Source organism: Crinia signifera, chromosome 1, assembly GCF_055691185.1.
Source record: "Crinia signifera chromosome 1, ASM5569118v1, whole genome shotgun sequence".
Lineage (NCBI taxonomy): Eukaryota > Metazoa > Chordata > Amphibia > Anura > Myobatrachidae > Crinia > Crinia signifera.
Genome location: NC_139217.1, coordinates 226206720 through 226233112, shown reverse-complemented (window position 1 = coordinate 226233112; position 26393 = coordinate 226206720). Strand labels below are relative to the sequence as shown.

Sequence of the window (26393 nt, the reverse complement as noted above, 5' to 3'; positions counted from 1 at the left end):
TTTTTATACCAGGGGAACATTTGAGCACCTGTAAAATCAAATAGCTGTGGGTAGTTCATAATCTTATGTCATTGCTTTCACTGACCTCCAAATTATACTTATTATGATGGTCTATAACAGTGGTTCCCAACCTTTTTTCTCTCCAGTACCCCTTAATTAGGCATTTAATTTATAAGTACCCCTTCTCTCAAAACATCCACAGTACTTATGAGTGGAAGTGAGTGGTATGCTTGTCCTAAAATTAAGGATTAGCTGTGGACTAGTATATGGTCAGTAATCGGGTCCCTCTGTGTCTGGCCGCTGGCTGTGTATGGTCTTTAGAGTTCCCGATAAGGCCTGTAGGATTAATGCTTCTTCCAGCCATGTCAGTGTCGGGCAGATGTTCGCTGATGTCTGAGGACAGCGCAGGTAACTCTCAGTGGATTGCTGGTTGGGCAAAAGCACGAGGAGACACCGATGATGCTGCAGATAACCCATCATTCATCTTGTTTACATTATATTTATACATGAAGCCCTTTTGTGAGAAGTGCTAGATACTTATTTGGTTTTCCTAATCCAGGCATGCTTACATCCTGCACAGAAGAGGATGGCTCTTTAGGAAAGTTATTTCATTTACAAATGGACAGGATTGGAATACAACAAAGTTTTGTAGATCCACTGGCGAGTTTTCACACAAAAAAACGTATATATCACTTACACAATGATTAATATACTCAAAAATGGAGTTCTTTTGGATCTAAAAGAAACTCAAACAAGAAAGACGACCAGAGTGCAGCAATGTTTTAAACGTGGCGCAATGATAATATTTATTCAGTGCACTCACATTCCATAGGATAAAATGCGCATATCAATGGGTCTTTTTTTTTTTTCACTCCAACATGATCCTCCACATATATGTTCCCTAGGGACTCGATGAAAGATATATAGTGCAACACCGTTTGTTTATATTAAAATTAACAATTCTTTATTACACTCACATGTGGTTGATAAAAACAGGCAAAATACCCCTCAGGGTGACAGGATCCTCAGACTGTGCCGTGGAGCATCTAGTATAACCCTCTAGGTGACCGACCAGTGGTCCTCAGCGGCGATACAGCTTCCTCCAATGGCCTCAGAATAGGGTCCGTTCGGTGGTGTTCATCCAGCTTAAGCGCGCTTTCGGGCAGGTAAAGCCCTTCCTCAGAAGCCTAATGGACACCATCGGACGGGGCCTTTGGTGTCCATTAGGCTTCTGAGGAAGAGCTTTACCTGCCCGAAAGCGCGCTTAAGCTGGATGAACACCACCGAACGGACCCTATTCTGAGGCCATTGGAGGAAGCTGTATCGCCGCTGAGGACCGCTGGTCGGTCACCTAGAGGGTTATACTAGATGCTCCACAGCACAGTCTGAGGATCCTGTCACCCTGAGGGGTATTTTGCCTGTTTTTATCAACCATATGTGAGTGTAATAAAGAATTGTTAATTTTAATATAAACAAACGGTGTTGCACTATATATCTTTCATCGAGTCCCTAGGGAACATATATGTGGAGGATCATGTTGGAGTGAAAAAAAGAAAAAGAACCATTGATATGCGCATTTTATCCTATGGAATGTGAGTGCACTGAATAAATATTATCATTGCTCCACGTTCAAAACATTGCTGCACTATGGTCGTCTTTCTTGTTTGAGTTTCTTTTAGATCCAAAAGAACTCCATCTTTGAGTATATTAATCATTGTGTAAGTGATATATAAGTTTTTTTGTGTGAAAACTCGCCAGTGGATCTTCAAAACTTTGTTGTATTCCATGTCTGTTTGAGCTTTTTTGGTGAAGGCTTTATTGTATTTCCTGGGCAGAGTGTCACTAATTGCGCTGTGGGTGGTTCAGTAAAAATCTTTTTCTATCCAAATGGACAGGATTGTCAGCAGTCAGACTCAACTGCCACCTACAGATGGAGCGCCTCTCAGCCAGTGCCGGGGCTCGCCTGAATACCCCCACTGGTGAGATGGCGCTCCATCTGACTGGGAAGCGCGAGCGTCCCACACACACGCGAGTCCCAGTTTCCAGGTGGCGGGGGACACTAACCCTACCAGTCTCCACTTCAGAAGACGTGCAGGGTTGGGGGGGGGGGGGGGGGGGAATGCAGGGAGGTGGGGGCGCTCGGCGGGGACCAGCAGCGAGGACTGGAAGGGAGCTTCAATCCGGCCGCCAGATACCCGCTAGATGGAGTATAATATAGACCCCTGTCCTAATGACATGAAGATTTTGGATTTGTTAGCTGTTAGGCATGCATAACAGGTCTATGTATTTTTTCGAGTCCTGCCACACCTTGGCTACTAGTCAAATATATAGTCTATTTATTTTTTGCTTTGCACATGCTAACTTGACCATGGATCAGTAACCATAGTTTGGATTCATTTTCCTGGATAAGCCAATTTTCTGTGTAAATTATGGCTAAGCCTTTAGTGGTTATCTATTGATAGAAGGTTTATAAGCTTTTCATTTGTATTGACAGATGTAAGTGTATACAAAATGTAGGTCATTTAACATAAAGTCACCTGTAAAATCTGGTCACCCTCTTTCATCCCTTCTCGTGCTGCAGGGCTCCCGTCCTGAACAGCAGCCACAAAAATTCCCACATCATTTCCCCCTGCAAGGCGCAGTCCAACACTCTTCTCCTTTTTGAACTGCACAAGGCGAGCATCTGGGCTATAACTTAAAAATTTAAAATCAGAAGATCCAAGAATTAGCAGAAGAGAAAACCAACTAAAAAGAAAAATGATGTGTAAAAGTAAAAACATTTAAGAATGAATATATACTAGAAAGAAAGCTGGGGTACCCCACTCTAAGATCATCTTTATCCCTTTCAACATGTGGCTCAGGCTCCTTATATTCAGTATCCGGATGAGATTCACTATTACCTGGACAAAAAAAGCAAATACACCAGATTACAGTAGCTGAATATATAGAACAAGCAATTGTGGAGCAAACAATAGCTCACCATTTTCTTGCACTACATTTTCCATCGCTGATGAGTATGTGCCATTAAACTGATGACTGTCACTATAAAAAAAAAAGAAAAAAAAAAAAAAGAAGAATATAATAAAAAAATCTGAGCAATCCAGAAAGTTCAAACAGGATGCTGGAGATCCAAGTCAAAGTCATAGATAATGGAGCTTACACTGGGTTTTCCAGGCTTTCTAATGAGCTCCTATGAGGTTCTCCTGGAGGAGGTGGGGGAGGCTGGGAAGGTGGGGACTGATCAGAACTCAACTCTGAAATATCTGCCAGATAGAAAAAAAAAAGCACAGTTAAGAAAAATCATGATACACCCAAAGCTCCAAAATAAAAGAAAAAACACAATAATGCCCCTTTCAGACCGCACTTATAAGCCGGTATTTTGCCATTTTTTAATTGTTTTAAAAAGGTAATATGTGCGGTCTGAAAGGTGTAGAGTGAATTTACTGTTTCCAAAAATCCGGTATTTGGAAACTGTAAAAAAGCAGGGTCCTACCAGTTTCAGACCCATTTTTTTTGCAGTCTAAAGGGGTCTGAAATGGTACCCAGGCAGCAGTGAGCACTATTGGTCCTGCTCAGTGCATACCTAATGAGTGGGACCCAGTGCAGTTCATATTTAATGAGTGGGTCCCCGCCCCCTGCATGTGTAATGCCTGGGACCCACACATTACATATGCACGGGGCAGAGACCCGCTCAGAATGATGCCTCAGTGGGGGGGGGGGGGGGGGGGGGGATGGGGGGTGTTTTGGAGATGCCCATGTCGTGGGGGGGGCAGACCTTAATCCAGCCCTGCATGGATGGCAAAGGGTGTAAGCTCACCCCGGCGGGTAATGAAGGTACAAAACCGGTAAAACTCACATATGCAGTGTGAAAGGGGGTTTTAGCGGTCTGGCCCGGTTTTTTTTTTTTATACGTTTCAAAATACCGGTCAATGCAGTTTTTGCAGTCTGAAAGCAGTATAAGGGATAAGCAGCAAAGCACTGAAAAAAGTTGCTTCTGCACACGTGATAACTTAGTAAATTAAACCAAGGTATATACAGTATACATACATACATAAGGAGGACTTGGGATTAGGGACAAATATCTGTAGATGGGTAGGGAACTGGCTGTGTAATAGAGAACGAGTGGTTCTGAACAGTGCCGTATCAAATATGACACCAGTAGTAAGTGGAATGCCACAGGGTTTGGTACTAGGGCCCATTTTATTCAACATATATATTAACGATATCGGGATGGGGTTACTCAGCAATGTATCCATCTTTGCTGATGACACAAAATTGAGTTATTAAAATCAACAAAGGATGTCATCGCACTTCAAAATGATCATAACAATCTAGAGGAGTGGGCTATAAAGTGGATGATGAGGTTCAATGTGGATAAATGCAAGGTAATGCACCTCGAGAGACATAACCAGTGTGCTAGTTATAACCTATGCGGGGAGGCATTGGGTATTTCAGTACTTGAAAAGGATCTAGGAGTCCAAATTGATAACAAACTGGGGTGTAGTGCTCAATGTCACATAGCAACAAAAAAGGCCAACAGAATTCTGGCATGTATTAAAAGGGGTATGGAAACTAGGGACTCAAAAGTAATTATGCCACTGTACAAGGCACTGGTTAGACCTCACCTTGAATATGGAGTACAATTCTGGGCCCCACACTAAAAAAATGACATAGAATTGGAAAAACAAAAACAAAGAAGAGCAACAAAGCTAATCAGGGGAATGGAGAATTTGGTACTTATGTTAGTTGGGCGCCCACTAAGCTATTTGCTTAGTTTTCCGCGTCCCCCTCGCGGGGCTCGCTACGCTTCGAGAATTTATGAAGAGAGATTGGGGTCTCTCTTCATAGAGAGAGGTCATACTGACCAGCTAGGATTCTTGTTAGGATCACTGTTTACATCGGTATTACCCATGAAGAAGAAGTCGTTGTGACGAAATGAGTCGGGTATTTCTTGTAATAAAAGTCTATTCATCCTAAAATGGACTGTGCAAACATATTGCGAATACATCCAACATTGGACACATGGAAATGATCTCCAGAATGTATTTTTGATTTTAATTTAAGTACTAACTGGGAGGTACATTTTATGCATGAGGTTGCGCACCCCAATCACTCTTTCTGTTGCATTTGTTCCTCACTAACAGGAGTAATTTTGATGGTGCTGCACATAAGATACTCTGTGCTGCACAGAGTATTTTCTGACAGCTACACTTGTATTTTCTTCTTATCCAAAACAAACAAAAAAGTTTTTTTTCACAAATTTTTGTGGGAAGTGCTCCTTTTTCCTTTGTGGGGTTACTGGACTATATTTGGCACACCAAGGTGTGACCTTAGGGCACCCCACCGCTGAGAGAGAAAAAGAGTAAGAGAGAGAAAAAGAGAAAGAGAGAAAGAAAGAAAGAAAGAGAAAAAATAAAGAAAAAGAAAGAGAAAAAAAGAAAGAAAGGAAGCACACCCTGATCCTTTTCCCTTTTTTCATCTCTAAAAAAACTGGTTCTCGTCTAACAGGAGACCTTTCAGTGGTGCTGCTTTTATTTTACCTGGGCGCAGATTGGGGATATATATATATATATATATATGCGCGGCACTCTACCTGAGGGGATGCAGCGGCCCCAGTGCCCTCTCCGTATGTTAATACTGATCAGTCCAAAGAACAGGCAGAGGCACTCAGGAGGTCTTGAAAACAATTACAATTTTGGTGTAACAGCTCCCAACGCACAGGTCTTCAACCTGTGGCCCTCCAGATGTTGTGGAACTACATGTCCCAGCATGCCCTGAGGTTTTTTTGGCATGCTCTTATAAGAAAAAACGTAGCAATGCATGTTGGAACATGTAGTTTAACAACATCTGGAGGGCCACAGGTTGAAGACCCATGTCCCAACGTTTTGGGGTTTGCTAACCAAATTTGAAAGTTTTTTCAAGACCTCCTGAGTGCGTGTGCCTGTTTTTTGGAGAATATATATATATATATATATATATATATATATATATATATATATATATATATATATATATATATATATATATATATATATATATATATATATATATATATATATATATATATATATATATATATATATATAGACAGATACATACATACATACATCCATACACACACACACACACACACACACACAGTATATATTTAATATTTTGCTCTTTCTAGATGATAAACCGTTTTCTATTGTCCTTAAAGTCACATATAAAGGTTACTTTCCATTATTTACTTTGGAAAAGGCTTCTCTGACCTAATCGCAACGGATCACATTCCACAGGTTGCTGCAGTAACATTAATTACATTTTCCTGCCCATGTAAAAACAGGTTACACATGGGTGACCGGGAGATTAGAAATAGCAGCAAGAATGTGCTCAGACCCTAGTCAAAAATGTAACTTTAAAGGGGATAATGGAAGTTTTACTTTGTTTGCCTATTGCAGAGAGAATCTGTACAGAACAGACTTGGATAGTTTTAGTAGAAATATGAATTGCTAAAGTATGTTCTTAAAATCAATTTAAGTTTTAAAGTAGGTTTAATTTTACTAGTCAAACATAACATTTTGAAAGAGCATTTTTTAGGTGGGATATAGACACTGCATGGGATTTTAGTAAGAGATAAATATCAAATTCCATCGAGGTGGGGGGCGCATGCAGTCTTCATCCTACGGAGTCAGGCAGATATTCTGAAGAATGCACTTATGCTTGCCATACAAATGGCACTATTCTGGTTTCATAATGCAGCATTTATGAGACGATTAGCAGTGGCGTAAAGCCTCCGCAGCCCCAGCGGCAGGGGGGGGGGGGGGGGGGGAGCCAGTTCCACAGGGGCGCAGGAGCCTCGCAGCCCCCTCCGCACCTCCCCCCCTGCAGTAAGCAGTCGGACTAGTCGGAACAGAGACACAGCGTAGCAACAATCCTGTTGTGGCCAGCCCCTCCCCTGGGACCAGCCACCCATGGAGCTGCAGTCCGGATGACCCCTCCTTTCCTGTGTCACAACCTCACCTCCTCCTCATGACCGACGACTCCACTCCTCACGGGCAGCTTCTGTTCCCTCCCAGTCCCTCCTGCAGGCTGCACCCCACAGACACAGCAGCTCCTCCTCACATGGACCTTTGCGGAGTCTGACTCCGTGATGTCTGACAGGCACTTTACTTCCCTGCTTCCCCACCACAAAGCAGTGAGTACATGGGTGTACAATGAGCGCTTACTGTACAGTGAGAGAGATAGATATACAATAGATAGATATACAATATATATATATATATATATATATATATATATATATATATATATATATATATATATATATATATATATATATATATATATATATATATATACACATATACACATATATACACATACATACATACATACACATACACACACACACACACACACAGTATCCTCCATCCTGATGGGGGAGATTATCCATTGGGGATAATCTCCCCAAAACGTTGATGTGTTTCACAATATAGTTTTGCTATTTGCAAGTCTTGGAGTGCTGCCTTTTCATTGATTACATATATATCTTATGTTGCAGAATGTATAAATCGGCAGTATGGAGGGGGGGGGGGGGGGGGCACCAGAAAATATTTTGGCTGGGGGGAGCAAAATGTATAGTTACGCCACTGACTATGAGGTCTATACGTCATCAGGGGTTGGGTGGCCCCTGATACTTAGGCATTGATCTTGCAGTGAGTTTTGGTAGTGGATACTTATTTACCAGGGATATTCTTTACGGCTCCAGTCAAGGGACAGATTAGCAGTGTTACTTATGGCTGGGTTCTGGCCTTCTGTGCATGTGTCATTTGAGGCTGCAGGTTAATTGTGCGGAATCGGCTAAGGGATTCACTGTGATCTCAAGTCAGAACCTGCTTCCTTCCTGTAGGAAGTAGCGGGGTTCTGGGGACCAGCGCAATCTAAAATAGGTGCCTATACTTGCAATCATGAAGATGGTTTTCATTCTTGTAATCATACTGTACTTTCAGTTTTTGGAGTTTGCTTAACACTATAGGTGGCTCTATGAGGCAACTTGTATTCAATGGGCCCAATACAAACATGTGGAAAAGCATTTCTTCTTGTTTAATGGCTTCATAAAGGGATGATAGACAGGGCCATCTTAACAATGGGGTGGATGGAGCTGCAGCTCCAGGCCTTCACGTAAAAATAGGCCCACCATCATGACAAAATGATGATCACCAGACAGACACCAACTGACCACATAATTGGCCATAAATCATAAGTATTAAAATCGCATTCCTATTGTACACATTTAGTAAATTTTTGTACATTTATATCTATGGAGACATGGGGGCATATAGTCTATGGGTTCTACATCTCCAATTCTCATAATAAACCCCTTGAACATTTCCAGCTCCAGGCCCACTATGCCCTTAATAGTGCCCTGACGATAGATATGCCTCTATGAATTAAATTTCTGAATTTCCAGCCCGACGCTATCCTAAGGAAAATACCATTTTAGCCATGAACTCCATTTTCCTCTATAGTGACAAAGGGGTAGATCTATGAGCCGATGATCAGGGGAATATGGCACTATCCCCATGAGTTATTGCAGGGGATATCACTTACCCTGATGTATGACACCCGCAATGCGGGTGTTTAACAGGGAGCGCTATGGGGCAGGAGGGTTATAGTCACTGTGAGATTTTCAATGTTGCGCTTTGCTGTTACCTAAAGTATTAGCGGTCAGCAGCGTTGACGACAGTTCCGCCCCCTGCAGCTACCGACTTTGACAGCTGCAGCTGGCGATGCCCTATCCCCACAGCAGGGACAGTGCTGTACCTGCTGCAGGCTCTGAGCTTCGCTGGGGATCTCGTGTGAGTAGCGAGATCCCACGCATGCCCAGTCCAACCGGCCGTAGGTAAGGAGACAGCATGTCAGTGTTAACTGATGAGCTGACTCCAGGAGGGAATCGCCGGAGGGGGAAGTTTGCGCTCCCCTGCTTCGGCGGGCAAGATATTAATACATCTGGTCGCTCTCCCCTCCTGCTTCGCCTCGTTAATGAGGCGAAACAGGAAGTGTAATAGTGGCATGTTAAGCACAGCTATAATATATTCACCCCAAAATATTAATATAAAGCTACTACAAACAGTGGTGAAATTAACATTAGGTACGTAAGACACTTGGTTGTGTCACATTTGTTGTGACATTTGTTGGGTGATGACATTGTTTTAGTACTGCCAGCCCAAAATCTACCCATAACTACAATATATTTCCAGTGTACCATACTATAAGCCATCTAAAACAGCTTGAAAATGGTTATTATCCTTATTCTTTATTTATATTGAGCCACAAGGGATCTGCAGTGCCCAATTACAAAGTATGTAAACGAATAAGCAAAACCGTGACTTCCAGTTGAATACATAGAAAAGGGCCCTGCTCATGAGAGCTTACATTCTAAAGGGGAGGGGCAGAAAGACAGGGGTGACACAGATGGGGTAGACAGTGAGCATGGAACAAATGGTTAGAGTGATATTTGGCTGGGTTTGGTAAATAAGTGGGTCTTGAGAGCCTTTTTGTAGTTTTGTAGAGGTGGAGAGAGCCTGAGGGAGAGTTAGAGAATTCCAGAGAGAGGGAGCAGCAGGTGAAAAGTCTTGGAGGTAGGAGGAAAGTAATCAGTAGAAAGGAGAGGTGGTATGCAGTAGCGGAGCAAAAAGGATGTGCAGAAATGTTAAGGGAGATGAGGTCAGAGACGTAAAATGGAGAGGGGTGGATGAGGGCTTTCGGCCTTATTCTGGTTCACTCAGAGGCAAATTCCTTCTCAAATGAACAAAACCATGCGCATTGCAGGGGGGGGGGGGGGGGGGGCGCGCAGATGTAACATGTACAGAGAGAATTAGATTTGGGTGAGCTATTTTGTTTCTGTGCAGGTTATTGGCTACTTTATTTCTACACTGCAATATAGATCTCACTTTGAAGAAAGACCCCAACCAAATCTAATTCTATCTGCACATGTTATATCTGCCCCACCTGCAGTGCACATGGTTTTGTCCATTTGAGAAGGAATTTGCCTCAGAGTGAACCAGAATGGGCCTTTTGTAAGTGAGTGTGAAAAACTTGAATTGGATTCTGAAAGGGAAGCCAATGAAGGGCTTGTAGAAGAGGGGAGGTGGATGTAGTTTGTTTAGTGATAAAGAAGACATAACCACAGAGTGGAGAAGGGTCTTCGTAAAATCCTTGGGAAAGAAAGGATCTGATCCTGGAAATATTTTTGGAATGAAAATGGCAGGTTTGTGAGAGGTGCTGAATGTGTGGTGTGAAGGAGAGGGCGCATTTGGGGACTATAGGAAATGTTAGTTCCATCAATAGAAAATGAGCTGTGATTTGAGTATCATCAGCATAAAGATGATATTATAAGTCAAAAGAGCTAATCACTTCACCTAAAGAAGACACATAAAAAGAGAAAAGGAGAGCACCAAGAACAGAACCCTGCAGGACACCAACATTTAGTGGAAGTGCGGGGGGTCGAGTCACAAGAGGAGACAGTAAAGGAACAGTCAGAGAGTTAATAGGGCAGCAAGGAGAGGGCAATATCATGCAGGAGAGAGTGGTTCACAGTGTCAAAAGCAGCAGAGAGGTTGAGAAGAATAAGCAATGAGTAGTGGCTCTTAGATTTTGCAACATGGAAATTATTGCAGATTTTTTTAAGGGCAGTTTCTGTGGAGTGTAGAGGACGTAAGCCAGAATGGAATGTGTCAAGTGGGAGAAGAAAAAGGTGGCTGTAGATAATATGCTCAAGGATATTGGAGACAGAAGAGAGGATTGAGCGGGTCGGTAATTGGAGAGGGTGTTTGGATCAAGGGTAGGTTCTTTTTAAGGATAGAGGATGCTAGGCAAGAGGGAACAAGTGCCTGATGAGACATTAGGGAGGTGGGCTAAATGGAAACAGGCAGAGAGAGGTAGGGGAGTAGGTGGAAGGGGCAGGGCTGGATTAACAATGGGCCTGATGGAGCTACAGCTCCAGACCCACTCTCCAAATAGGCCCATTTTGTAGCGGAGGACAGGGGCTTTCCAACGAGCCCAGCCCCGTGTCACTAGCCTCCAGGGAACCGGAGATACCGCCAGGCAAACCTGAAACGTTTACCTCATAGGATAACATGGGACCCGTTAATTCCAACCCCCACCTGGTTCACTTCCAATGGCTGTGCCTTCAATCTGATACCAGGCTGGTCCTTATGGGTTCATTGGTTCCGGAGAATTGTGGGTAAACTGATTTTTTTTCATTTCTGAAATGTAATTCCATGGCTGTTCATGTTGTTTGAGGGCAGATTTCTCTGGAACCAAACGGCCCAGTTTCACATAACTATAAATCAATCGAAGCCCACGCAAAAGTTATTCAATATAATACTGGTCTCATGTAAATGGGTAAGTTGGTTCCGAAGATATAGCTGGTTGGTTAAAGGGGGGGTACCTCTCCCCCTCAAACCAGACAATGCAGGGACCAGGCTGGTGTAAAAGGGGCCAGCCCGAGAATGTCCCTGCATGATCCTGGGACCATATTCCCGGGTAAGTCCCTGCATTTTCTGGTGTGAAAGGGTATTAATTTCAAATAGTCGGGAACTGCAGTGCTCTGAATACAGCCGGGCAGCCCCCTGCTCTCTGCCCGGCTGTCATTTCTGCCCGGCGGAAGCTGTCCCTCAGTTATTGCGAGTATGTATTCCCCCTTGGCAATGAGCATGGAACCCCTGACAATGAGCATTTGGTAAGCAGCATTTACGTAGCATAATTTTTAATAGGCATTATGGTGTTTGGCAGAATACGTAATGAGCATTATGGTGTAAATTTTTAATGTGTGCACAATGTCCCTGTTTATGAATCATACTGTGCATTATTGCTCAATCCGTTTGGTATAGTGTATATTTTGGCTCAATCCATGTGGCAAAATGTGAGTTTTGCCTTAATCTGTGGCATAACGTGAATTTTGTATCAATCCATGTGCCACAGTGTGAATTTGGATCAGTTGTTGTGAATTTTGGCTCAATCCATGTGGCATAATGTGTAAGAGGCAAGTACAGTATAAGGTTGTTACTATTGTGTTGCATGATTTGTATAAGGGGTATATGGTGTGGCAAATTTATGTGACCACATAAAAGGTGCTGAAATGTTGTCTACCAAGTTTCGGCTTTCAGTATTTTTTGTATGACTGGAGTGCCGCCTCACCCTGCAAGTATCTTAGGACACTGGCATCCTGCGGGTGCACCTTTGGAAGGCACCCGCCAATATATCTCCCTGCATTTTTCCTATGCCAGCCCCCTGCTTTTTCCAGGCATATATAATAAGTTGAAAGTATTTACACAAATACAGACACACCCATGAGCAGACCCCCCAACCAGAACACTGGTCACGCCCTCCGCATTATTAGGTGCTGGCCACAACCCCTATTATTGCGCATAATAGGCCCTTGATAGTTTTTAGCTCCAGGCCCATTTAGACCTTAATCTGGCACTGGGAAGGGGATAGGATCAGATGGGGAGGTGGTGAGAGAGAAGGAACGGATAAGGGACATGACATTCTCACCAGATACATTGGAGAAGGATGTCAGAGTAGGTAAGATGGATGGGCAGGGGTCGTAAAGGTTAGATGTGATGTCCTGACGTAAAGAGTCATTTTTGGACAGGATATAAGTGGCAAAGTCAGTAGAGTGAGGAGGGGGAGGTAGAGATGAGCAGAGGAGGTAGTACACAGTGGCAAAGAGCCGCTGGTGGTTTTTAGACTGGAAGGAGATAAGGTTATTGAAGTATGACTGTTTAGCAAGGGTAAAGGGAGCACTGAAGGATGAAAGCATAACTTTGAAATGGAGGAAGCCTGCCTTAGAGTGTGATTTCCACCACTGTCGCATAGCAGTGCATGAGAATTTTTGCAGGTATCTGGTGTGCCAGGGTTGAGGCTAGTGGCATGACAGACTCTAAAGCAGAAGTAGGTGAGGACATGTTCAGATGCTTAATAAATATGTATACATTATTAAATATAAATAATGGGCTTTTTATTATTATTCTATTAAATTGACAAGTCATCAAATAAGGATTTGTAGCCTATCAAATTAAAATACATATAAACAGAGGGTGGCAGCTATTACTGTTGTGCATTGGGAGGACCTTATCCCTAAATCTGCCCCCGACGACAAATAAAGGAAATTCATTGCATATAGCTGCAATCACCTGACATTTTTAAATGCGGCGTGACCATCCTGTAATCAAGGAAAGTGTACATAATCAGACACTCAAATGTTTTAGAGATGGTATAACTAGCACTTAACAAGGGGTTGGAATCATTAGGTTGACAGGCCTTAGGTGGACACCTTTAAAATGTCAACATGGCTTTAGGTCGACCTGGGCAAGGTCAACAGTCAAATAGCCGACATGTTTTACACGTTTTGTCTGCCGACCTTATGCTTGTGTCATTCTAATGACCCTGTTGACCTAAAGCCAAGTCGACCTTTTGAAGGTGTCGATCTAAGACCTGTCGACCTTCTGTGGTTGACCTAATGTATGTCGGCCTTCCTTTGGTGGACCTAGTGACCGTATACCCTTTTTTCTCCTCATTGAATTACCATCATACTCGGCGGAAGCGAGGTGCAGCAGCCTTAATGAAGATCCTTGCCACTCTTTGGACTGGACAACCACCATACTCTTTCCACACTTGTGACCGGACCAACCCTGATTAGCTCACTACCCAACCTCCTGTTTTTTTTATTTACTTCATCTACATCTGGCTGATATATATACAAACTTCAGCCCTTCCGGACAGCAACTTGCTGGAACATCAGCAGTTTTATTTGGCTGCTGCACCTCGCTTTTGCAGTGTATGACTAATTCTACGAGGATCCCACATACAGCCAATGCACCATCAGATACTTGGGAGATATACACCATTGGGGTATTATAGGAATAGACTCAGTGACTTTACACTAAAGCTGGATCCAGTCCATTTGGGTGACTATTCACTACCTTAAAAAAATGTTAACATTGTTTTTATGTACTTTATTGTCATTTTTGTGTCAAATTGTATTCTATTTTATTAAATGAACCCACCTTTATTAATTAATTTAGCTTATCTAGTGCACTTAACCCCTTTTTCACCTTGACATTTCTGAATTGGAGAAGTGACGCTCTCCATTTATTGTGATAGCTGCTCGATCAGGCATCTCATTCGGAGCGCCCTTTGTTTGCACACTCTAAGGGGCCCATTTATTAAGATTTGCATTTACATTTCGATTTGGGTGGAATATTATCACCCAGGTTTGCATTGTATTATGCAATCCTATCAGCGGGATGTACCATCACCCACGTGCAGGGATAGGGCTGTGAAAGGAGTCCATCCCTGCGATGTGCTGAGCCGGGCGCCCTGTGCTGTTAGCGCTAACCCCCCATAGGCTACAGCCATCTCAGAATGACAGTAGCCCAGGGACGCGCATTGATGCTGTCCGATGTTGATACCCCCAAACACACTAGTGTTTGGGGGTATCAATTAATTCAGAAAAAAGTCCTTTGATAAATGTGAATAAAGCAGAGCACATAATACATTGGACCTTGGGTCTGATTCAGGTTCAGTTGCAGCTTTGTTAAAACTGCAACTGCTGCCTCCCGCATCAGGACACATGGCAAGGTCAACTTCACATGCCCAGAAGTGCAAAAACTGCAGATAATTGCTCATCTGTGAAAACATCTACATCGTGTAAAACTATGAAGTCGTTTCATAGTGTCCAAGGTGAAATCTGTCCAAGTTTTATGGTATCCATTTCAGCAGTGCTTAGAACATAAACATGTAGTGGACATTTTACGTTACACAACTGCAGATGGAATATTTATAAAAACTTGATTTCCTTTGTGTGGAAAGCTTTCTGCAATGGCAGCCTATACATGGGAAACTTTATTTCTTTTATCCAAAGTCCTCTACCTTTTTTTAATTTAATTAAGGTTATTCATAACTGTGTCTCTTACCATCATGAATGGAGCTCCTATCTTCACTGTCACTGTCCATTACGTGTGGAATGTTTACCAGAAACTGTCGATTGTCCCGCAAAACAATAAGGGTGAGTTTGCCCTTTGACTTCTCAATAAGTCGGCGAGTGTCAACCAAAGACATATTCTCACTTGTCACACCATTTATCTATGAAGCAATTGAAAAAAATATTAAATAATAAATAGGACAATAAAATATACAACAGGGGATACGGTCACTAGGTAGATGTACATTAGGGCGACCACTAAAGTTCGACATGCCTAATGTCGACAGGGTTAAAAGGTCGACAAGCATTAAGTCTACAGTAAAAAGGTAGACATGAGTTTTTTACATTTATTTTCAAGAACAGGCAGTATTTCATACCCCATAATCCACTAGGGCATGGGGGGGGGGAATAGAATAGTGCCCTGAGTGGGGACGCAGTACACTGATACAGTGTCTATGAAGGGGACATTTGGCAGAAAAAAACACAGTGAAAAACTCATGTTGACTTTCCCATTGTTGATCTAATGCTCATGCCGACTTCTGACCCCGACGACCTTAGGCATGTCAACCTTTTTTCCATTTGTTGACCTAATCCCTGTCGAACTTTAGTGGTTGACCTAATACAAGTCTACTTTCATACAGTCGACCCTATGACCCATACCCATTTTATAGAGAAAGAATATGTTGGAAGGGGAAATAAATCCCTCAAAATTGAAAGTGCAGAAAAGTTGAAAGAGTACAAGGTTTATTTACCTTGAGAATAAGGTCACCCTCCTGCAAGGACTTTTCCTGTGCTGCCAGTCCAGTATCTGTGATATGCTTAATGAAGATTTGGCTACCCAGCTTCAAACCATACTCTGTCAGTGAAAAAGAAGTTAGTAATGAAATATATACATGCACATGTTTACAATTTACATGGTGAGAAAAACTTTTGTGGTACTTGACATGCAGCGCTTCATACCTCCATTATCTATATTTTTCGTCAGTATAGCTTTAACAGGTTTAGATGGTACATCCTGAGCAGGGAGCCGCTGAATCCTGATACAAGTTCTAGGCCATTGTGGAATCCTCCATCCACTTCACTGCCAGAGCCTCTCCTTGAATACTCTCCTACCTCGCTCACAGAGCCCTCCCGCCAACTACCAGTCTCTTTATTTCTACTAGAGGCTCTGGTCTCACTGCCAGAGCCAGGTCTCTCTCTACCAGCCCTCCGTCTTGAGTAATTCCCGGCTTCAGTTCCCACCCCCCTTGTCCTGCGGGACCTGGCATGATAGGAAGATGGTGTGAAAGATCCTCCAGAGCTACGTCCACTGGAAGAGTCCCCTTCATAGCCTCTTGCTGTATTTTCATGGTGCTCTCTGCTGGAGTTCTCACGCATACTTCTCCAGGGTACAGGAGAATCTGGTTCATCTCCCAAATTTCTGTCTGCCGAGTGTGAGAACACAGGCTCTGAATTGCGTGCTGTTTGAGAGCTATATAAAGGGCCTGCTGAAAGTGAAGGCACTGGATTGCTCACAGGAATCTGAATTTTTTTGGGACGTTTCACAGTCTGCAATGGGGAGATACAGTATGGAAAATAATTAAAAGTGAATTCATTAAAATAAAAGGATTTAAAAAAAAAAAAAAAGTCCATTTTTTTTTTTACACCTATATTGGTTGCAGAAATTCTTACAAATTAAAAAAAAATATTTCAAACAAACAGATCTACAATGGATATTTATTATACATTAATATTTGTTACTGTTCAAGCACAATAATAAGAACAAAAACTTAGGTCATCAATGGTACTTATGTATTATCTGGGCTCCCATGTTAAATGCACCCCATTTTTTCATACCCCTACTATCCAACTACGCATGGAGTAGATTTTATATAGTGTGGCGAGCGCAGCGAGCCACCGTGCCCGAAGCGTGGCGAGCCCCGCGGTCTCATAAGAAAAACTGGAGCCCAGATATTACATAAGTACCTCATCAATATTTATGTTGATATGCCCTTTTAATTATATTGCAAAAAAAGAAAGTTAATATATTAAATATTTTGTTACAGGCTTCCAGTGGGTGGCGCATCCAAGACGGCCACATTTTAACTGAGCTCTGCTCACCCAGGCTCCATCCCTTGTGATCCGCCACACGAAAACCCAGAGACGCTGCCAGAACCAAGCCTAAAATACCCCTGACATTGCAGAGAATCGGCTGGTACCAGTATTGAGGCACTAGCACTAGGGAAAGCCAATCTACACCGGAGTCTGGCCCGTGTTCAGGCCTCCACGTCGGGCAGAGAGACGCGAAGGCAGACAAATCTTCCACCCTCCTGACGGCACAGACCCCCCCCGAGCGCAGCCCTGCCCTTCGGAGTTCCTACCTGTACCCGTGGCGAGTTGCCGGAGCTGGACCAGTGACTGGATCCACACACGGGACACCATCGGTGCGTGGGACGCACGCGATCCAGACACCCTCTCCTGAGGACATTGGGTCCTCCACACCCGACCCGCCGCGCCTTCTGCACATCAGGGAGACTCCCACAGCCACTCGAGGAGAGCCGGAGGTGGTGGGCGGTGGAACCCGGAGAGGTGATCGACACTGTGCTGCGCTCTGCTCTGCGGCCTCCAAGATCCCTCGCGGCTCCGGAGACGCGGCGCGGGGAAGAATCCTGCAAGCCGGATCCCCGGACATCATCAGGCACCCTCCCGCCAGCGGCATTGGGGGTCACTAGGCTGAACGCCCTAAGGTAATCGGCACAGTGGTGACACGGTGCGGAGGCCCCTACCGCCACAGCTACTCCCCGCCCTTTCACCCTGAACCCTGGGGCTGCCATATTTAAATATACACCTCGGCAGCGGCGAGGGACGCAGACCATACCCTGATCCCGGCCCCCCACGAGCTGCAGGCGAGCAAACAGAACCTTTGGGGATCCCCCCCCCGCAGCTGCACTGAGGAACGGCAGACATTGAGACACAAGACCAATCCCTGAGGCCTGGGAGCGTGGGGTGACCTCACTCCTCACCACTCCCTGCCCCTGAACATAGGGGCTGTGACCCTCACTGCCATACCTGCAGGTGGCGGACAGCTCCTCTGACCCCCCACTCTAACGTTTAACCACTGAACACTCTCTTGACAGGCACACACCCAGCCTGCATAGAGTAACCCCTCAGCCCATCACACAGCCTGTGAACATTTGCTGTGATACACCCTGCAACTTGAGATAGGAGATCTGAACTATTACCTAACATCCACCCTGAAATACCAGGATCCTCTACATACTTTATCACACAGGTGCCCCGGCTCCCTCCCCACCCTTTCCCCCAACACCATCCCTCCTTCCTCCCCTCTTCCCAGGAGCTTTCTCAACCTGAACCCCTCTGAAAAGCTGCAGCCACTGGGAGAACCAACCCTCACCCCCCTGAAACTCCGTGATAACTGGTAACAGTTGGGACTTATATCTTATTTTTTTTTTTTTTTTTTTACCCTATAATACACCTGTTGTCTTAATAGTCAAATGGTTTAATGTAATATCGTATTGTATTACTGGAGCAACAAACCAGGCAGACACAGCGGACATATCTACGGCCTTGTGCTTTCCTGGTTAAATGATCCACTTTCCTATCTCTATACATCTGAGCATTATGTTCACATTATAATTGCTTAGTATATGCTGCCATCTAGTGGAGGCAATTGAAATTATCTCAAAATCTCCCTGATTTTATAGCCTGTATCCCACACTCTGAAAAGGGTCTGGGGAGGTTGTCTGTCCCTTGTGACTACGGAAAACTGTCATCGTTGCCATTATTACGCAACGCCGGACAAACCCACTAATTGCTTAATCAACCTTTTGCTCCCCCAGTCGCAAATAACTTCTATTTTATAGTAATAATGTAGATCCTGCTATTCAATAAGGAGAAACACTTACTTGTTATAATATGTTAATGTGATACAGAACATTTTTATCCTGTTTTGACTTTACTGGTGGGCCTAACCCTGTCCAAAAGCACTGTTGTCTGACCCGAGCTGCCCTGGTGACAGGAGGTGAAGTGAGGAAGGGAATTGCATGACACCTAAGACATCTAAACTGCCAACGGAATAATCTGTTACTCATTGTTTGTGTTTATTACTACCTCAATACTATACCCAAGGTGACACCCCCTTATATGCTTTCACCCCCCCCCCCCCCCCCCTTAAACTAACTCTGGTTAATGGAAAGGATCTTGTCCCCAACGCGCCCACATCCTACTTTATCACTTGACGAGAACAAAATGGGTCGCAATAAGCCTGTTCAACACAACCCCTCACACCTCACAATCTACTACAGATGTGAGCCTCCACCTGGCGATGACCGTTCCTCAGATAGCCAGACAGGCTCATCTATGGCACAGGAAATATTGTCAGTCTTAATGCCACATATTGACAAAAAATTAGACGAGTTTAAAGCTTCTTTCCAAACTACAGTGAGGGAAGTCGCATCTAACACCTCCCGCATAGCCGATCTTGAACAAAGAATAAGCGATGCAGAAGACACTATCAATAATATACAATCCTCCTCTGATTCCTCCACAATGATGATACAGGAACTCCAAGATGAGATTGAGGATTTAGAAAACAGAAATAGGAGGAATAACCTACGATTCATAGGAATACCTGAAAGCATTAAACCAGGGGTGGCCAACCGGTCAGAGGTAAAGAGCCGAAAAATATCGGTAGTCAAGCTAAAGAGCCGACATCATGCGCGCGCCAAAGGCGCATGCGCCAAAAAAAGGGGCGTAGTCTATTTTGACCCCTTGGGTGGGTGTGATACAAATATGCCTCCAATAGTGCAGTGCCATATATACATATGCCCCCAATAGTGCCAGATACACATATGCCCCCCACGGTGCCAGGTATGCACCACACAGTGCCGGGTATGCCCCCACAGTGCCAAAAAGCTGCTATGCCCCCACAGTGCCACAAACTGCTATGCCCCCACAGTGCCACAAACTGCTATGCCCCCACAGTGCAAATTTCCCAGAAGCAGCACTCACCGTTGTTGCTGCTGCTGCCAGGCGGGGAGAGGACAGTCTGGTGTCCCCCTGCAGTCCTCCTGTCATGTCACCGATGGGAGGAGAGCACAGCACACCGCGCGTCTCCTTCCCCCTCACTTCCCTGTGACTGGGCCGCCCACCAATCAAAGCTCGCTGGCGGCTCCTGATTGGCTGCTGGCCCACGAGCTCTGATTGGCGGACGGCCCAGTCACAAGGATGCACAGTAAGGGGTAGGAGAGATGCGCGATGCGTGCTCTCCTCCCCTCAGAAGGAGAAGGGATTCAGGGAACTGGCAGCAGGGTGGACTGGGACAGACGGTGGGCGGCGAGCAGCAGTGGGAGCAGGAGCCGCACTTTACAAGGGGAGAGCCGCATGAGGCTCAAGAGCCACAGGTTGGCCACCACTGCATTAAACCAAATATGTTATCAGACTACCTTACCTCCAAACTGTTACTAGCCCTAGAAGTGTTGGACACGGTCGACTTCCCTCAGATAGAACGAGTCCACAGAATTGGACAAGAAAAAATCAGACCCCAACTCGCGCCCTAGACCTGTGATCGCACGATACCTCGATTTCAGATACCTCGATTTCAGAACCAAAGAGCAGGTACTACGTGCATACAAAAAAATGGACCAACTCCTAATTGATGGCACTCGTGTACTCATCTTCCAAGATTTCTCTGTGGCGGTGGCCCAGAAACGCAAGGCATTCTCCCCAATCTGCAAATTCTTGGTAGACTCCCATAGGAGATTTGCCTTATTGTACCCAGCCAAGCTCCGGGTAACGGACAATGGCCGTACTTTGTTATTTGTCCTGCCATCAATTCGCTCCCCTGGCTCGCCAGTGACCACTTGAGTTTCTTCACAGTACCGCAAAAATTACTGTTTCTCCTTATGCTAGATTTAGATTAATGTTAACTTTACCACTGTTAGGTATAACGTTATTAATGTATAGTTCATATCCGGTCGGTTCTGATACCCCAATCAGAACCCACTGCGATAGTTTGGTTTGGGAAAAAATGGAAAATGTTGTCAAAGCTTCACAAGTCATTTACAATATATGATCTATTTGTTACTACTGTTCAATCCGCATTGTTATTTCAGGCATGCCTATACCACCAGAAATGGGGTCTATTACATGTCAAGACACGGCCCTCTACTCGCTGGGATGGAGGGCCTTCTTGTACGCTTAATCCTTGCTTTATTGTCATTGCCAGGGCTTGAGTAGGATGACACCACCCATTCCAATAACCCTACCATATTCGTCCCCCCCCACATTCAATCAACATATTGTCTTGGAATGTGTGTGGCCTAAATTCCCCTATTAAAAGGAGGAGAATAATCTCCCACATAAAACATCATAACCAAGATATCATCCTATTACAGGAGACCCACTGGAAGGCGGATGAGAACTCAACACTCAGAGCGCCATGGATAGCAGAGTGCATATCTGCAGGGCCGGCGCCACCACTAGGCAGCCTTAGGCATTTGCCTAGGGCGCCGGCCACTGGAGGGCGGCACTTGGGAGCCCCCTACCCTCATGGAGCATGTGGATAGGTAGTTCCACAGTGGCGCCCGCACTGCCCAACCCCCTTTAGCCAGGTCCGCTGCGTCTTGTGAGCGCAGCGGCGCCCACAACATCCCCACACCCTGCCCCTATAGTTGGAGTGTCTCGGCAGCGGTGGCTGCATCCCCTCTCCTTCCTCCGCCGCAACTGTACTCCCCCTGTCGTGGAGCGGCGACTCAGCGGCCGCATCACCCCCCGGAGCAGGTGAGCGGCGGGGGGTTCCAGCCCCCCCCTGTCACGGAACAGGCCGAGCAGCTCCCAGGTCTGCCGCAGTACGTGCTGGCCCAGGCTGGACAGGAATGCGGGGCGCCTTGCAAGGACTCCCCCATGTGCAGCAGTGCGCTGGGGATTGTGCGGTCCCCCCCCCCCAGCAGGTGAGCGGCGGGCGGGCGGCGGGGCACTCCCCTGCCTGGGGCGGTGCCGTACCTGGCACCGGCCCTGCATATCTGCCACTTATACCACTAAAACCCGAGGGGTGGCCATACTCTTTGCTAAAAAACTGATCTATTCTGTTGTTGACTCGGACCCCGAGGGCAGATTCTTGCTGTTAGATATTAAGATAGGAGATGCTGCATATACTATCCTAAAAATATATGCCCCCAACACCCAGACCCCAAATTTTCTCTGCCAGATTTCTCAATTATTAGCACAACGACCTCACTCATCCATAATCATAGGAGGAGATTTTAATATAGTTAAAGATCCCACATTGGACAGACTCCCCCCCCCCCCCCCCCCCCCCCCAACGACTACACATTCCAACATATGGACAGCATTCAACGCATTCATGACACAGACTCACATGACTGATGCATGGAGATTATTTCACCCCACTGATAAGACATACACATTCCATTCGGGAGTCCACCATTCATTCTCACGGATAGACTATATCCTAGTAGCAGACCATCTGATCTCTTCCGTCACCTCAGCCAATATAGGAGACATATTGATTTCAGACCACGCCACTATAACTCTATCCCTTAACCTAGCGCATACAAACCCTCTTCATAAATCCTGGAGATTTCCCTCATACCTTTTCCACTCAGAAAACTTCCGCCAGTATCTAAAACACCACTGGATGGATTACATAGACACTAACATTGAACACTGGGACACGCCAGTATTGTTCTGGGAGACTGCAAAGACTGTAATGAGAGGACACATTATAGCATATGTGGCCAAACGTAATAAAGCCTCTAAAACACAATACAACTCCCTCCACGCCAACATGACCTCATGCCTAAACTCTTATATCACCAACCCCACAACTGACAATCATACAGCCTACCAACAGGCAAAACATCTTCTTGAGGACTTTCAAACCTCACAAGCCCAAAGACATCTCGACTTTACGAAAAACAGATATTATAGATGGGGCAACCGCACCGGACGCTTACTGGCAAACCTAACGAAAACTGACCACCGTAGAAGTCATATTACATCTATAAAACAAAACAATGACTCCCTACCCCTTACTAAAACCCATGACATAGTCAATGCTTTTCAAGCCTTCTACACCAAACTATACTCGGCCGACCTCCCAGACTACACACAAATAGACCAACTACTTAAAGACTCCAGATTACCCTCCCTCTCCCAAGCCCAAATGGAAAAATTAGACACAGATATAACAGCTGAAGAGGTAACTCAAGCGATATCTTCCCTTCAAACAAATAAATCCCTGGGGCCAGACGGATTTTCTGGGGAATATTATAAAATATTACAGCCAGATATTGTCCCGACACTATTAGAACTATACCGAACCATCCACAAAACCCAACCCTTGTATCCTTCATTCAAGGAGGCGTATACGACCTTAATCCCCAAACCTGGACGTGAACCCACAAAATTGGACTCATACCGCCCCATTACTCTTTTAAATGTAGACTTTAAACTACGGTCTAAAATTATGGCAACAAGAATCCAATCCTTCGTTTCGGAGATCATCTCACCCATCCAAATGGGGTTTGTCGCGGGCCGACAATCCGTTAAGGGAATACGCACTGCAATAGCCTCAGTAATTGCCTCTAATCTTCACCCCAATGCCCCACATATGCTATTGAGCCTAGACGCCCACAAAGCGTTTGATACGGTTTCTTGGCCTTTCCTATTCCAGACACTCTCAGCATACTCCTTTGGACCCCTTTTTATAAATCTGATAAAATTATTTTATAATACACCAAGCACCTCCCTACTTATCAATGGAACTAGGAGCACGCCCATACAGATGTATAGAGGGACTAGACAGGGATGCCCCCTCTCACCGATCCTGTTTAACCTTTCTTTAGACCCCATACTTAGACTAATTGAATCCTGGCCCGCCCTTCAAGGAATACATGTAGGCAATATGGAAATCAAACTAACTGCATTTGCCGATGACGTCCTCATTTATATAGCAAACCCAAAAACCTCCCTACGCCCTCTACTAGATCTCCTACGCAACTCAGGTAGACTATCAGGATTCCAAATCAATTTGGAAAAAATCTGAAATTCTATATCTAAAACAGGGGTTTACACGCCCCAAATGGGCCGCACAACTGCCCATGAAATGGGCAAAAGGCCGCTTGACCTATTTGGGCATAACTCTACCCAAAAATATGAAAAATCTATATGCCTATAATATCAGCAAAACTATTAAAAACCTCACTAGGGATCTAAATAGAATGGGCCATCTCCAGCTCTCTTACCTGGGCAGGGCGAACCTCCTGCGAATGATATACTTTCCCAAGCTTCTATATCAAATTCAGGTCTTACCACTTTTACTCACTAAATCCGATATCCTTGCTATAACTAAACTGTTCCGAACCTTTATCTGGAACAAGGGTAGAGCAAGAATCGGAATGATTAAATTGACACAACCCATGTGTCAATTGGAATGGTGGGATTAACTTCCCAGACCTATCAATATATAATCAAGCGGCAGTATTCAGATACCTTAAAGACTGGCTACTTACTAACCAAACTTATGCTAACACAGCCTTGGAACACTTTCTACCTCACACTTCACTAACTGCTTTCCTGCACCTAGAAGACAGAGACATCCCCCCGGAAATACACCTTAATCCTCTCCTAATGTCCGTCCGCAAGTTATGGCTTACCTTGCGCCACGCTTTCCACCTGAACCCACACCATACGATACACCTACCTTTCGTACGAAACCCTCAATTTCATGATGGTAATGCCCCACCTCCCTTCACAAGTTGGAGAAACGCAGGACTACAAAGAGTTGGACAGTTGATTGATTCTCACACTCATAAACCACATAACTTTTTAGAAGCCTCTAAGAACTATCCAATAATCACCACACTTAACTTAAACTTTATCCAAGCCCAATCATACGCAGACAAAATCTCTAAACTCATTCCAGACAGAGACTGGAACAACGACCTTGACAATGTACTCCTAGCTCCTCCATTACCTAAAAAAGCGATCTCTACCTACTATAAATTCCTCCGAAAGACCATGGATTACTCATCGCAAAAAACAGGCCTCAACCAATGGCTAGAGCACTTCCCTTCCCTCACAACGGACATCTTGCTAAAAACCCTAGAGACTTCAACCACACTATTCCCAATGGCCAAATTCACGGAAATGTATCTAAACATTTTCCATAGATCATACATCTCTCCTTCACCGAGGGTTCCAAATGCAAATACTAGAATCCCCAAAATGCCCCAAATGTCACCACCCTCAAGCAGACCTATACCATTGTTTTTGGGCTTGCCCACAGGTTAAAAGATTCTGGACAGAGGTTCGTGACTTTTCCAATGAACACCTGGTAAATTTCACACCGCTCACCCCGGAGTGGGCCATATTTGACATCCTTCCGGAGGAGACTAAAGCCCCTAAACACATAAAAAAATTAATGCTAGCAATCTCATCCGCCGCCCGCAAAACTATCCTGCAAGTGTGGATCCAAAATTCCCCTCCAGCCTTGGCAATGTTCAAAGATAAACTGTTTTTTATTTTCCATATGGATTGGTTGGAGGCCTCCCTCCAAAAAGACTCGCGTACAAAACAATTCTTTGCCACTTGGAACAGCTATATGGAAACCCTACCTACATCAACTAAACAAACTCTCCATATAATAAATAAATATTTTGTTACAAAATTGTCAAAATGAGTGAAGCTAGATAGGCCGGTTCAGGATAACCTTGAATTATAAAAGCAGAATTTAGCTACTGTCTATGATAAACCAGATATTTCCTTTATAGGTATCCATTACAGTAGACTATCATGTATGGTTGTTTTTTTTTTATCATGTTGTTCTTGGTCCTCTCCTTTTCTTTCTCTATAGGCCCATACACACTAGGAGATTTTCATTTCAAAAGACTTTGCCAAAATCTCTGCTAGATCTATCTTTCACCAAAATAGTGCGTACACACTGAACTATTTTACCCAAACAGCGAGAGATTTTCAGTAGGTGAAAGATTTTGCTGACAATCTTTCATTATAAAAGGCTTTTTACATAATAGGCTGGATTTGAATTTCAAGGGTGGCCGCAGGGGCCATTTTATTCAGTGCATTTCTGTTCTTGAGGCCTGATTCAGAAAATACGCTGAGCTGCATTGCATATATTCGGAGCCCAGCGAACAGGAAAACACCGCCCCACCCGAGGTTAAATACCGCCCGTGTGCACAGCTGCAATTTCATTTGCAGCTATGCACGTAGGGAGAAACCATTCACCATCAAACAATTTTCGCCCTGTTTGCAGGGCAGAGTAAGCCGGGACTACTTAGCACTTGCAATGGCTGTGGTGGGGAAGGAGGGCACTGATGACTCCCTAATGGCTGGAGAACACCTGCATTTTCTGGTGAACTCCCACAAAATGGCGGTAGCATGC

The 26393-nt window shown here is 44.6% G+C and overlaps 1 protein-coding gene across 1 annotated transcript in view; it reads right to left on the bottom strand.

Annotated features, from left to right (window-relative positions):
- The window catches only part of TJP3 (tight junction protein 3), a 95409-nt gene that overhangs the window by 27731 nt on the left and 41285 nt on the right, over positions 1 to 26393 (bottom strand). The window contains 8 exon segments of the mRNA XM_083179351.1: positions 2538 to 2694; positions 2819 to 2900; positions 2981 to 3042; positions 3161 to 3263; positions 14964 to 15132; positions 15724 to 15827; positions 15932 to 16003; positions 16006 to 16519. Coding sequence (XP_083035477.1) covers positions 2538 to 2694; positions 2819 to 2900; positions 2981 to 3042; positions 3161 to 3263; positions 14964 to 15132; positions 15724 to 15827; positions 15932 to 16003; positions 16006 to 16519 — 1263 coding nt within the window.